The sequence below is a fragment of the Platalea leucorodia genome (assembly GCF_965183815.1).
Source record: "Platalea leucorodia genome assembly, chromosome: 8".
In the NCBI taxonomy this organism is placed as follows: domain Eukaryota; kingdom Metazoa; phylum Chordata; class Aves; order Pelecaniformes; family Threskiornithidae; genus Platalea; species Platalea leucorodia.
The window spans coordinates 41342840-41356997 of record NC_138830.1 but is presented as its reverse complement, the minus strand read 5'-3'; the positions used below and the strand labels follow the sequence as shown (position 1 = coordinate 41356997).

Below are 14158 nucleotides of genomic sequence, written 5' to 3'. Positions count from 1 at the left end.
GAGGTGGAGTGAACAATAAGAATTAATGACACATCCTGGCATAGTTGGGTGTGGCTACAGTCCATTGCTTAGTATCTCTGATCAGAAGACGGGCGATTTCATGATGCCAAAAATATCATAATCTGTAGGAAACTCCTCCTAAGCTTTCATAATGTAAACAGAATAGTTTTTAATGACATAAAAATGACTTTTTATCTTGTTTTACTGACTCTTCCCTTTCCCCTCTTTATTTCAAATAAAGAAAGATATAAATTATCAGTTGAACAACCAAAATCTGATTTGTATTATGGCCTAGATCCAGCACCATGTATTTACAGTTGCTATTCAGTATTTTTTAACTTAGGAAGGAGCTATTACCTTAGAAAAAAACAAAATTTACTGTTCTTAACTGTAAGAACAAACATGTAACAAAGCAAGATTTGGTTTTGCTGCTGTCAGTGCTGCAAGCCAATGTCTTGGGTTGTTGTCATGTGGTAATAATTCATTAATGTTGATTTAAAGCCTAAAATATAAGGAGACCCTAGATTAGAAAGTAGAAGTGAATAGGTTCATTTCAGACCTTTATCTCAAGTTATGAATTTATCACTAATTAAAGCTACTATTTAAATGCAGGTATGACCTTTGCTTGTCCACGCTTATGAAACTATTACACAGCGTTCAGAACATTGTGTGATAGGGGTTGTACGTATGGCAGAAAAAGTTTTTTTAGTCCAGCTAAAATAGTAAAGATGAACGTGAAAAGATTACTTTTGTTGAATGAAAGCTTCTATTTGCTTGCCTGTTTGTTTATTGTTGTCCCAACCAAGCTATCTATTCTGGCAAAACATTTAAGTGCGGTCTGGGCTTTGAGACTTCCTTGAAGGAAGCTCATGTCTGGAACGGCACAAGTTGAGTTGCAATGATGAGATGGAGCTGAGCCAGAAACACTGCAATATTTTGCTCTGATCAGGGTTGTTAGTTTCCATATGTATGAGCTAAACACTATAACAAATCTATAAATATGGATTTAGGTTTTATAGACCTTTCTTCTGATCCCTAGCAGTTTAGTGGACCATTGTGCATTTTGTAAAATCTGTGCAGCTAAATATGTAGTTAGTGGCAATAATGATTATCCTCTTGTGTCAGCACCAGGAAGTATTGGTTGGATTTTTTTGTTTTTTATCAAAAATGGAATAAGCACACACATGTGATCAGGCGATGTTAAAATTAGAATAACAACTTGGAGAAGGTGAGGAATCTGATTCTGTTCAATATTGCTATCCTTGCAACACGCTGTTCCTGATATGTGATGTACAAAGTGCATCTTCAGCTGTAATGGATAAATTAAGGATGAAGGGCAAGGACAACTGAAAAACTTAAAGGTGATATGTAAACTGTCTTATGTATGAATCTATAGCTGCTAACTCCCTCAAAGTTTTAGGACTACCACTGTCCTTATGTTTTTAATTGTGCTTTTGAAACATCAATATTTAATTGTTCAGCCTGAAAATGAGCAAGAATCGTGCTACATTCCTCCTTGTTCTGTAGTGATTTTTGGCAGGCACCTAATAACGTATATGTGTCTTTGTTTGTTTGTTTGCCCCCTTTCTTTCTCTCTTTCTTTCCAAAGGTGCCATTCTTTCTATTCATAATCTTCACAGTTTATACCATGCTACCCTTTGGGATGAGAGGTGCTGTCATAATTAGCGTTCTTTCTGCTCTCTCCCATATTATTGTTCTAAGCATTGTGGTAAGCATGACTTCTCAGGAAAATAAGGAGTCCATTCTATTTCAGGTAAGGAAACACTACTTGTTTAAGTAATTAAATACCCTAGTTGTATTACCATTTGATATTGGCATAACTATCCTGTTTAGATAAGTTCCAAACTTCCACATGGATGTTCCAAATTCATGGATTTGGAGCTTGGGCCCAATGTGTTTTGCATGCTTTTCATAAAATTGCAATTATTTTAATCTATAATGCATTTTTGTTTTCTGACGTAAGTGGAAGAAGCAGAATTATTATTTTAATCTTTTAACTAAGTTGCTCAAAACATGACAAACTTTGTCACAATCATTCTTTCCAATCTGTGCTGTTTCAGATGGGTCTAACTCCATCTGGCACTGCCTACAGGGTGGATCAAAAGGGCTCTTGCTGCCCTGGGGAGTCAGCAGGGCCTGGGAGTGCTACTGGGTGCTTTCAGGGTTCCCAACACTTATTAACAGGGTGTGTTCAAAGGAGCACTCCAGCTCTTTTGATGCAGGTGTGTGTCAGACTTCACACAGCACGCTGATGCATGAGTTCGTAGACTGGTTTCTCCCTAAATGAAACACTGGTGCCTGCAAATAAATGTTACATGATACAGCAGAATTTTCTGTTTCATTATACTGCTGTATGTTCGTACAGGAATGCCCATGACTGTGAAAGTTAGCTTATATTTCCCAGGTACATCCTGGCTAATTGCAACACTGTGATTTGGTGTGTGACACGGTAAGAGAAACATTGAAGGTGGCCTGGGATTGCTTGTTTTTAAGGGGACTAGTATGTGTATTAGTAAAGTATCAACGACTGTTCTGCAGTAGGTAAATATTTTTCTTCTTGTGCAGCTACTTGCCAATGCTGTCATTTTTCTTTGTGGTAACTTGATGGGTGCATTTCACAAACGCCAAATGCAGGTTGCTTCGTGGGATTTGTATAGATACACGTTAAAGTGCATTCAGGTCCGAATGAAATTGAAGATTGAAAAGAGGCAACAAGTGAGTGAACTAATTCATGTTATGAATTGCTTGTTTTCATTTCTAAAGTCTGTATAATTTTATAAGGTTGGTGACTAATGCATGTTGAAAGTCTTGGTCCAATCTTCGTGATACCCACCTAGTGTCAAAAACAAAAGCTGTGCCATTTGTAACAAAAGAAGGAAGTTAAAGGGAGGAAGCTGTTCTCTGTGGCGTGTCTATATGAAAATCACAGTATAACAGGAATGTAATTGCCTGTTATTTTAGTTACTTTTTTTCCTAGTATAAAACATTACTGGGATTGGCCCAAGGTAACTTAAAAGAACATGCCTTTAATGCCCTGAAAAATACTTGTAAGATAATTTCAGCAGTTAGTTTCATGCTTCCCTTAGTTGCATTTTTTTGTTTTAAATTCTAAAGTATTATTTGTTCTTGTATTTTCTTGTCTCGCAAACTATTTTTCTTTTGCTAGAAGGAGAAAATTGGACCCTAAGGGAGATAAAAATTGTATAATAGATTACAGTATCTGAGTATGACATCCTTTATTTCCATAAATTCCAGTGGTATTTAAAAAATAAGCAAACAACATGAATTTTTTACTGAGGAAGGATTGTAAAGAAGTATCAAAGCTGAAACTAGGGCGCCTTTCCTCTCTTATCCTGGTATAAGTAGGGTTAAGAACAGCAGCTCTAGAAGGCTGATGTGTATCGAGTACTCTGCCCACCAGTTATTAGATAAAAGGAAGGGGCTGAAAAGTGACTGACCTCATCAAACTCAAAAGCAGAAAATGCCGTACTGCTCGTGCGATCTGTCCTGTGATGCTAATCTTGTGAGATGAGATGACAAATCTGCATGAAAGTCCTGGCAGAATTTCCCCACACAGCAGCCAGGGAAGCATCTGATCAGCTTACACAGGCAGTGTGCTCTCATTCTTTGGGCGAGGTGATAACTTGCATGTTTGTGGTTTGTTTTTGTTTTTTTTTTTTTTGGTTGCTTGTTTTAAGTGTAGATGTGCTTAAGTCTATGGACAGCTTTCTTTTCATCTGTCACCAATGTTGAGTCTTCTTTTTGCCACCCACTTTTCCTCTGTGAAAACAATGTGTGAAATGCAGTTTGGGGTTCGACATCACTTCCTTGAAAACTGTGTAGTGTGTTAGCCTCAAATGGCCCTGTTACATTCACTGGGGCTTTGCTGTCAGTTTAAATTGTTCCCCAGGGTTGACTCTCTCAGTACTAAAACACTAGAGGAGGGGAAGGAGATGTTTCTATTTCTGGGGGCAGTCCCAAACTAAACTGCTGTCTATAGCTACTGTAGGCCAGTACTTGATGCTCAAGGACTCCCTCTTCCCACTGTGATCCCAAGGCATTTCTTTTTCGTGGCAGGCACTGGTTAAGTAACCCTGGCAGCTTACTGCCATCTTCATACTGCTGCATCGGGTATTCAGGAAAAGGGCATAAAGATTTGGTCCAAAGGGACAGCATTTTACTCAGTTACACAATGTGTTGACCTTGCTGGCGATGTCATCTGAAAAAGTTCCTGCGTGTAGCTGCTCCATGCAACATTTCCTCTTCTGTGGTGACTGACTCTGGGGCGCTAGAGCCCTTCCTGGGTTAAAAGTACTCTCTTTTTGTCTTCCTCTTCTGCCCAGCAACTTAGCAGGGTCTTCTTTGAAGAACGGGCTTTTCAATCAAAGCCAGTGTAAGACAGTGCACTGCATAGTCAAACAATGTCAGTGGTTTTTGAAGAGTCTGTATTCTCACTCAGCTCAAAAGACTTCATTTCAGTGGCATCACTTCATTTAAGCTATAGCAGCATGTTGTCGACACTTATGTATCTGTTGCTGCTTTTCCAGCATTTGAGAATTCACAAGGATTTTTAATACTGCATAGGTTGTTTATTGTAGAATATAAGCTTTTACCAGAAGCTTTATCGGACAATGCTAATACAACACTGAGATTGGTGGACAAAATAAGCTTCAATTTAGAAACTGTAGTACTGAATACTGCATTTTTGTGTGTTTCATGGTTACAGAGAGATGTGACATCTAGGTCACAAGGAACAAAAGAAAAAAAAAATACAACACCCTTACTTAACAGTAAAATCAGTGATTTTGAGAACAGAAATGTAGAAGTCTTTTCTGGAAAACATGGCGTGCATTACTCAAGCGATTTGAAGAAAGGTGTTTTATTTTTTTTAATTCCTTCTTGCAGTCACTAAAATCCTGCAGTTTCAAATTTACTGTGTTAATGATGCAAAATTCTTAATTTGTTTTCCCTCTCCTTTTAGGAAAATTTGCTTTTATCCATACTGCCAGCTCATATCTCTATGGAAATGAAGCTAGCAATCATAGAGCGACTAAAGGAAACTAATGATAATAGGCAAACACATGACAACAACTTCCACAGTCTATACGTAAAAAGGCACCAAAATGTTAGGTAAGTAGAAACTCTAGAAGTAATTGTATTAATATAAGCTGCTGATTCTTAACAGTGTATATGGTCCAGTGAAATTAAAATTTGGAGGTAGACTTTCAGGCTGAAGTGAGCTTCTTTCCTGTTGTGGGAAGATAACATGTCTTGAACTGATGTGCTGTCCTCTAAATCAGTTTTGATACTCGAACCCTTTTTTCTGGAGTTGTTTTCCAAAGAAAGAGATGCTTTCTCTTAAATGCGTTTTAATATTTAAGCTGACTGTGGAATAGACATATCTTCATATTTCAAGTATGTTGTTTTTTCCTTTTGTTCTTGTCTAGCATTCTTTATGCAGACATTGTAGGATTTACTCGCCTTGCCAGTGACTGCTCTCCTAAGGAACTAGTAGTGATGCTGAATGAACTTTTTGGAAAGTTTGATCAGATTGCAAAGGTAGGTGTTGCAGTTTGTTGTGCAGTAGGGAAAAAGGCCACCATTGGAAAAAGAAGTCATCTTTTCCGCAAGACAGAAGGCAGTTAGTGTTAGTGCTTTTGAAGGCAGGAAGGGAAGACTGCTTTTGCTTTAAAGCTAACTAGCAAAATCCCATTAAAACAAAATTTAAAACCAAACTTGGAAATTTAGCAAGTTACTGTAATTCCAGTTCTTGAGTCTGGAGGTTTATCTGCATTGTTCAGGGAATTGCCTGATGGCAATAAATGATTGAAGAGGGCTGCGAGAGGTACTATATACAAGCTCTATTAAGGAGCTTTGCTGTGTTCAGTTAGATGGATTGTTTGTTGGCTCTACAAATGGAGAACTCTTAGGCACACGTTTAAATTCATAAATTCAGTCATATTGCATCAGACTAAGGAGCTCTTTAGCTCAGGAGTAATAATTAATGATGGATACTTACAGAAAAGTGTAAGAATGGGAAGTAAGTGAAAATGGTCCGTATTAAGACATATCCTCACAACTGACCCTTCAGACTGGCCTATAGTTCCTACCACTTCCAAGTGCTGCTTGAGGTTAATTTCTTTGCAACTGTAATCACAAACTCAGTTTTTGAGTTCTCAGATTACAGGGACGGTATCATATACATGTTTGCATGATTGACTCTGTGTGATGATTTCTGTTATCCTCTAAAACTGACTCTAATCTTGGATATATGTTCTGTCATATCCATTGATTTTTCTGTTAGTATTATGAGGCAAATATGGCTTTAGGAAAATAAATGCTGCATTTTTTTGCATCCTACATGACATCAAAAAAAGAAATACTGCCCGAATTCTGGTTCTAGAAATTTAGCATTGGTAAAGCGTAAGTCAAGACTAATGACGACCTATCAAAACTTCCAAAGGTTTAAAGATGTTGGTTCGATTTCATAATTGACTATATTTGGATATACTGAATGCAAATTAGAAAATTAATGGACTTGGAAAATCTTGCTTTTATGAAATTCTAAAAATTCTTCAGAAAAAGTGGGAAAACTCTAAAATTACTAATATAGCAGAGGAGTGAAATTGCTGTAATTAAACCTTTGTGGATGCCATTGAATATGGCTAAAATCCTAGTTAACCTTTTTGACTAAATGGCATTGTTAATCTTTGTATTTATATGAATTCAGTTGCTGTTAAAACTTCAAGTACTGGCAAATAAGAGAGTCATACTAACTGTATTGTAATTATATTGTTGCGAAGCAGCTATCGAGGAGACACAGAATAAGTCATGTCATCTTAGTTGCCACAAACTTCTTATGCCAAAGTAGAAGCTGAGGTTGGTCAGAATAGAAAATAGAAAAAAATAGAAAAGATTCCAGATTTTGAGTGATATGTTTTAATTTCTCACTCCTGTCTGCAAATTGCACTGTTTAAAAAATGTCTGGATTTAGTGAGTCAAGGTCTTTTGCAACTCTGTGGTTGAGCTGTAAGAAGAGATTCCTGCTTTTTGTTCTATTTTTGTTCTGCTGGGGAGTACTCTCTCACCTTTTCCATAACGTAAAAGTGTCGTAGGCTCCAATTTACCTAATAAAAGTTGGTGGCTAACCTGGACACTGAGCTGAATGCTGAAGTCAAACAGCTCTCATCTAGGGCTAGGTTCCCTGCTGATCTCTGAAACTGAAGTACAGAGCTATCTAAGCTTGTTGCTTGCTGCAACGCTCAGAACCTACTGGATGGCTTAAGATGGTGGAGAATGATGGATGTTCTCTTAAGGCTTTGACTGATGAGGGAGAACAGCTTAGTTTGGTAAATTGCCGCTGATTTGGGCCAATTTTGGCGTTGATTGAAGAATTGCTGGGCTGTTCCCACAGCAGGGACAGTTGGGCAGCTGAAGGTGTTGGCTGGCCCAAATTAAGCCATCTTTACTCATCAGTCAAACACTATACAGCCTGGCAGAATTAGCGCTGGCTTGCTTGCAACCTTTGTAGTTAAAATTCCTCAGTAATGTTTTAACAAAAGACAGTATGAGGAGCTCTTTGCTCTTCCCCTTTCCTCTCTCCAGCCAGTCGTGGGCAGCAGTATTCTCTGCACAGTTAGGAAAAAGCTTTCTGCTGCAGATAGTATTGCCTTTTTTTTTTTTTTTTTAATTAGCAATAGCAAGCAGTAGGGTGTGCTGGCTTCCTCTTCAATCGTATTTAAAACAAAAAAAATCATTTTGCTTCCGCAAAGCCACCAGGTTGGACATCTTATTTCCCAACTTCTCCCTAAATTCTGTGCAGGTTTTACGACACTGCACAATGTTACTTATGAGGCTGCCATGCAAAAATTGAGGAAAAGATGAACAAACTGCCTGTAATTCAGATGTTAATAAAGATGAAGATTAAAAGATAGATAAGGAGATTTCATCCTTTAGATGGTAAATTCCGTGACAGTTTTATTTATAGTTATAGTTTCTCAATTGCACACAGTTCCAAAAATAAAGTGAGAAACTAGTAACATGATTTTATTTCAGAAATGCTTGAAGCCATCGTTTCTGTTATCCTCTGGTGAGCAACGTCCAGGCATTTGGATGTGGGAAAAGAGAAGTAAGCTTTGCTTCAACAAGGATTGAATGAAGCCTGACTTTCTCAAAATTATATAGACAAGTGCTAGTTTTGGTGTCATTAGCCTACCTGCAGTCCATTTTTTCCTGTTAAATACGTTTACCATAATTTCACAGGAGAATGAATGCATGAGAATAAAAATCCTGGGAGACTGTTACTACTGTGTGTCAGGCCTACCTGTGTCCTTACCGGTTCATGCCAGGAACTGTGTTAAAATGGGACTCGACATGTGTGAAGCAATAAAGTAAGTATAGCACAGAGGACTTTTTAATGCATTGAGGCTATGAAGATACTGACTAAAGTCATTCTTAGTTTTCTTGTCAACATTCAAAGTGTATTTATTAGCTGTAGTTGGATAGTTATGCATTAGGTCATAAGTTTGTCTGTTGTCTTTGCGCTAAGCGTATAACAAGACTAAACCTTAACAGATGTCCAGGAGGAGGAGAGAATCAAAAGTGTAACTGGTACTCTAATACCCTCCTCTGTCCATAGGCAGGTGAGAGAAGCCACAGGAGTAGATATCAACATGAGGGTTGGTATTCATTCTGGGAACGTGCTGTGCGGTGTGATCGGCCTCCGGAAGTGGCAGTATGACGTCTGGTCACACGACGTGTCCTTAGCGAACCGCATGGAGTCCGCGGGCGTACCTGGGTGAGGATCTTCCCTGTCGGTGCTGATTCACTCTGCCACGGTTTTCATCATCTTGATTTATGACTCTGGAATTTGTAACTGTGCCGTGGCACAAATCCTCATAATGAGATGATGAAAATAGGACAAACCAAACATATTACTTACCAGAACTGTAAAATGTTAATATCTTCCGATTCTGTTTTCAGTGAACTATAACATTCTTTTCTTAGGAAAGTGACTGCTTCTTGACCTTCCCTTCATTGGAGGAACTTGTGCATCTTCAGCAGTGGATTATGTTGATTTAGTTAATTCATGGTGTGCACAGGGATAATACTATATTTGTAAGTTTAGCTAAAGAATAGATATGCTACTTACGTCGACAAGGCAAAGCTGCATATTTACCTAGTGTTTCGGTTAAAATATTGATTAGTCCCTCTTGATTTATATTAGCTCTATATTCACATTAGCTCTATATTCACTACCACCACCACCCCCCCCCCCAAAAACAGAACTCAGAAATTAAAATGCAGCCTGATGAGGAGCATCCAAGCAAGGAGAGTTTGGAGCTGTTGGTTGTTGAGTATTCTCTCTGTGTAGCATTTGTCATGGGCAGAACGGGAAGGAAAGTGAGTGGTCCTGAGTCGAAGAGCTAAGGCAAAGCAGTAATTTAACTTGCCATGTGCTGCTCAGCAGTGCAGAGGATTGGGGTTGAGGCTGATATTCATGCTGCCTTTTTTAAGGTGCTCATTGAAAAGGACGAATATAAATGCTTTTAAAAAACACCAGCATTTTGTATTTTCCTCGTTTAGGAAAGTGTTGTTTTTTGTTTTTTTTTTTTTTCTCTATTTTCCAAGTTGAATTTGGGGATTAGAATTCAGCTACGAAACTGGTTTTTTTGTTTTTTTTTTTTTTTTTTTTTTTTTGTATTAAAGGTTTCTCTTTTTCCATTCCCAAATGAGACCATGATTTTGTAGGTTCTTGGTAATCTGTGCAAATTAGTACTTATTAGTTGAATGGCATTCACAGGGGTCTATGTTTAAGCGTTAAAGTACTGGTTTCTCTTGGAAAGTGATTCTAACCAGTGACATTACAGGGTTTCTTATTGTTTAAATTCCTCAGACAGCTTTTAGGTATATGCTTGTAACTTAAAAATTAGTTTCTGCAAAGTGATAAGGGGATATGAATATTGAATTATTTTCTTGCACTGGTGACCGAACAGAAAGAAAACTAATTGGAGCTTGGTTAACGGTTGCAATACCATCCAGCCTGAGTGTTTTGGTGTGTTGACTCAGCGTGATTAAACAAGAATACAGAGTTGTAAAGTTTCTTTTGTTGGTAAAGCAAACAACATGACTCTGAATATGGCACAAACACATACTTTTCTTAGTCATGTTTAGGACCATTGCCTAATCTTGGAAACTTTGATTATTCCATTACGTTCTTTGTGCTTACGTTTGATGATCCGTTAAAGAATAAAACTGGTTCAGGTTGGCATGCTGCTTCTGAAACATTACACTTAATACTTCCTGTCTCTATACATGTCTAGCACTTGCTTACCACGTGCTTCTAAGCTAGCCAGAGGAACCATTACACTTGTGGAAGCCAGCCTCACAGGGAGGAAGGGTTTCTATTTGTTATGCAAAGGTTACGTTATAGGTTTCCTGCTCTGCGGAAAAATGCTGTGCCTGGGATTCCCCATTCCAATGTTAGCTAGTCCTGCTCCTTTGGAAGCAGAAGTTTTGTCATTAGGAGCAGTTTGAGGTTTTTATTTAAAATAGGGAGTATATCTATATTGGGTTTCTGTAAATGAAGGAATTCTAAAGACTTTTGAAAGGATGCAGGAAAACTTCTAGCTTTATAAATATTTTATTTTCATTGTCAGAGTATCCTTGTTCATTTTCTTCCCAATTTTAAAAATTATTTGCATTCATAACAATGTAATACACTAGTAAAGCAGAAAGGACTAGCATAAAACCAAAATTAAAAATGCATTTATGTCCAGTTCTCTCTAATACGCATATGCCTGAAAGATCAGAATATGTTGTTCTCAGGCCTGTCAGCATAGGAAATTGAGTGCAATATGTTAGGTATTCTGTACTAGCATGGTAAGTGCAATAGTGCATGTTACAGCTTGTCTTGGGGAGGCAGCTTTAGCAGTAGCAGCTTTTGGTTATGTGCTGATCCTGGAATCCAGTAAGCATTTGTAACTGCTGAGAAATCATCGGCATAGTAATTTAAACGGGAAGAAGTTTGCAGTAAGATCTGAAATGTACTACGGCAGCGTGTGATTTGGGGAAGAGGGGAGAGGAAGCTTGGTAAAATGGAAAATGGGGGATAGTGAACAAACATACTGCCTTTTGAGATAAGTAGAAAACCACAGAAAACTTGCTGCAGTACCTGACTTGTGTTTTAAGGCTCAGTTAATACAGACATCACTCAGTATGCCTCAGTCTCTATGGGAGAAAATTATGCTTTAGAGCAAGCTTTAAAATTTCAGATTTGAAGGTTCACCTTGATTGCAAAACTGCATAATCAAGGTAACAATTAAAAAACAGCTTTTTGAGACAATTACCAGTAAACAAATAAAAACATGCATCCGCTATGTTCCAAAACTCTTACCTTTTGGCTCCAGAAGTATTGAGGAATTTTTTCCTTCTGCTTTGTGGGAAGCTACAGCCAGTGGTCTCCAGGTCTTGGCTAAATTATCCTCAGGCAAACCTACATGCAGCGTAAGGAAGCAGAGGCGGATGGGACGGTGATCCCCTTGCTCTCTGTAGTTAGGCAGGAGCACTGCACACTCTCAGCTTCCATTCTGGAAATGTTCTATTCCCAGCTCTGTGCTGACGGATTGTAGGACCGACAGCACAGTGTTTAACCCCTCCGTGACAGAGAAAAGTGAGAAAAGCTGTGGGAAGATGAACAATGAGAAAGTAGAATATAAGAAAAGAAATGCTATTTTATGAACACACTCAAGTCTCTTGTTGAGAAATTCTATGGAAAGATATTACTCATAATTTATATGGAAATACGTGGTTCGGGATACTGAACTAAATAACATTTAAGGGAAAGTGTGAATGGGTACAGAAAAATACTAGCTGCTCCCCTTAGAAGTGTGCTGCTGTTGTTGCTGTGTTATGCTCTCCTCTGATTGTTTCAATCAGAAAAGACAGACTTTCCGAATTATCCTCCTAGTTGACAAAAAACCTTTTCCAGCTTCTTTTGTCCAGACTTTGTAACCGTCTCCTCCCCTCCTCGTGCATTTCTAGTGTTAGACAGTCCTCGCTTGTGTTTCGTTTGTGAGCTTTCCCTGTAGCTCTTGCCATCTGAAACAACCTGCCTGTGAGTCTGTCTTGTCAGTCATCAGATGTCCTTTGATCACATTTCTTCTTATTTCTTATATGTCTCTGCTTATTTCAATTTAATTTTATACTGATACTATCTCATTCTGGGAAGTGCGTTTTAGCATACTTGCTGTGAAAGATGTGTGATGAAGAACTGCAGTAAAGGATTGCAAATATCGTTTTAAGTACGGGCAGGATTTTGCTGTTGGCTGCCAAAGCACAAAATGGCTGAAAAGCAGAAATGTCAGCAGTGGCCATTGAAATGTAAATGAAATGCTTAATGTGACCTTTCTGTAAGTATTTGTGTCTCTCGTTCTTTCTCCCCTTCTCAGCCGTGTACACATCACTGAAGCAACATTAAATCACCTAGGCAAAGCTTATGAAGTAGAAGAAGGGAATGGACACCTGAGGGATCCTTACCTTGAATCCATGAATATCAAAACCTACTTAGTGGTTGATCCAAGGGTATGTGTGTGTTTTTAAACATGTATATTTATTCAAATATATACATACATTTTGAGTACATAGGTGTCTGTGGTGCTGCATACACCTTTTTTATTCAGAAGCAGCATTAAAGCATGGTATGATTCATGAGTAGCTTGGATTTGGGACTTCAGATCTGAAAGCACATCCTACTGTTTTATGACATGTCTATTAGCTTGAAGGTAATAAGCGTTATGCTGAAACCTCTTACATGGTCCACTTAGAGTAAAAATACATATTTGACTATGTATTTGCGTGAAGTGTGTGTCTCAAATCCAGGTCAAAAGGTGAGACGAAGTCATGAAACAATATCTGTACTGTGTGGCCACTTTCAGATAAAATATCCCCTGTAAAATAGCTTCTGACATAATCTTCCTCACTATCTTAGATGTGAGATTCACCTTCTTTTCAAGGTTTAAATTTAGCAACTGTTGGTTTTCCCTTTAGAGCCTGGTAACTGCAAACACCTGGAGTATTGCTATTTTGAATCGGCTTGTGGTTGACGAGTAAAATACTTGAAAAAAAGAATGAAAATGACAAACTTCTTTCCTTCAGGATCGTTACAGGAAGGAACAGTATAGAGCCACTTCTAATTAGCAAGAACTCACTTATCTTTGTTGCAAGTTTTATGTACTCAACACTGCACACCCCCCCTACATGTACACAGCACATATTCTTAGAATAAGGATCTAAGTCTATTAAAATGGTCCCTGCTCACTTGAAGATACCTGTGAAATGTTAGAGAATAACCAGTCATTGATGCCTTGGTTTATTCTGTAGTTTTAGCTTCCTTGTAGACCCACAAGGGTATTGCTGTATAGCCTGTATACACTGCCTGACTCTTCTCTTGTGGTGTAGCTATATAATCTAATGTCAAGTCTGTAATTTGTGGGATCTCCTCCTAACTGCTGTTTTGATACGCCCTAGCTCAGGAATTGGGAATCTTTTTCCCCTGCTGTTGTGCTGACTGCGAGGAAATTGTATCTGTTCGTAAGATCCTGAGATCTCTCGCATCACCGTAAATAAACCAGGAAGGTTGAATGCTGCAGTATTACAAGTGAAGGCTTGTAAAGGTAGCTGAAGCAAATTCATTATGTCATGATTTGCTTTAGCTTGCATTAATTAAATGAGATAAAGAAATCGAGGTTGGTTGACACACTGCTGATATGTGTTTAGAGTCCTACTAAATAGCTAGATTATATAGTCCTAAACTACTGAAGTACACAGAGCTTCATTTCTTTGTAATTTGTATCATTTTCTGTTTTCTAAGAAGAGCATGTTTTTTCTGTTTAGTCCAAACAATGCGTATCAAATAATCATCTCCCTAAAACAAGAGTTAATGATGGGCTGAAGATGCGTGCATCTGTTCGGATGACACGGTATTTAGAGTCCTGGGGAGCAGCCAGGCCCTTTGCCCACCTGAACCACAGAGAAAGTGTGAGCAGTGACTCTTCAAGTTCACAAGGAAGGCGAAGAAAGGTGAGGTTTGAGGTAGGGATTGTAATCCTATAATTGCACGCTGCTCCTCGTGTCTATG

The 14158-nt window shown here is 38.3% G+C and overlaps 1 protein-coding gene across 3 annotated transcripts in view; it reads left to right on the top strand.

The window, feature by feature from the left end:
* The window catches only part of ADCY7 (adenylate cyclase 7), a 68061-nt gene that overhangs the window by 35866 nt on the left and 18037 nt on the right, over positions 1 to 14158 (top strand). For all 3 annotated transcript variants that reach the window (XM_082319528.1, XM_082319527.1, XM_082319529.1), the window contains 8 exons: positions 1610 to 1774; positions 2587 to 2736; positions 5003 to 5151; positions 5469 to 5580; positions 8284 to 8411; positions 8660 to 8818; positions 12471 to 12603; positions 13915 to 14100. In XM_082319528.1, the coding sequence (XP_082175654.1) occupies positions 1610 to 1774; positions 2587 to 2736; positions 5003 to 5151; positions 5469 to 5580; positions 8284 to 8411; positions 8660 to 8818; positions 12471 to 12603; positions 13915 to 14100 (1182 nt within the window). The remainder of the gene's footprint in view (positions 1 to 1609; positions 1775 to 2586; positions 2737 to 5002; positions 5152 to 5468; positions 5581 to 8283; positions 8412 to 8659; positions 8819 to 12470; positions 12604 to 13914; positions 14101 to 14158) is intronic.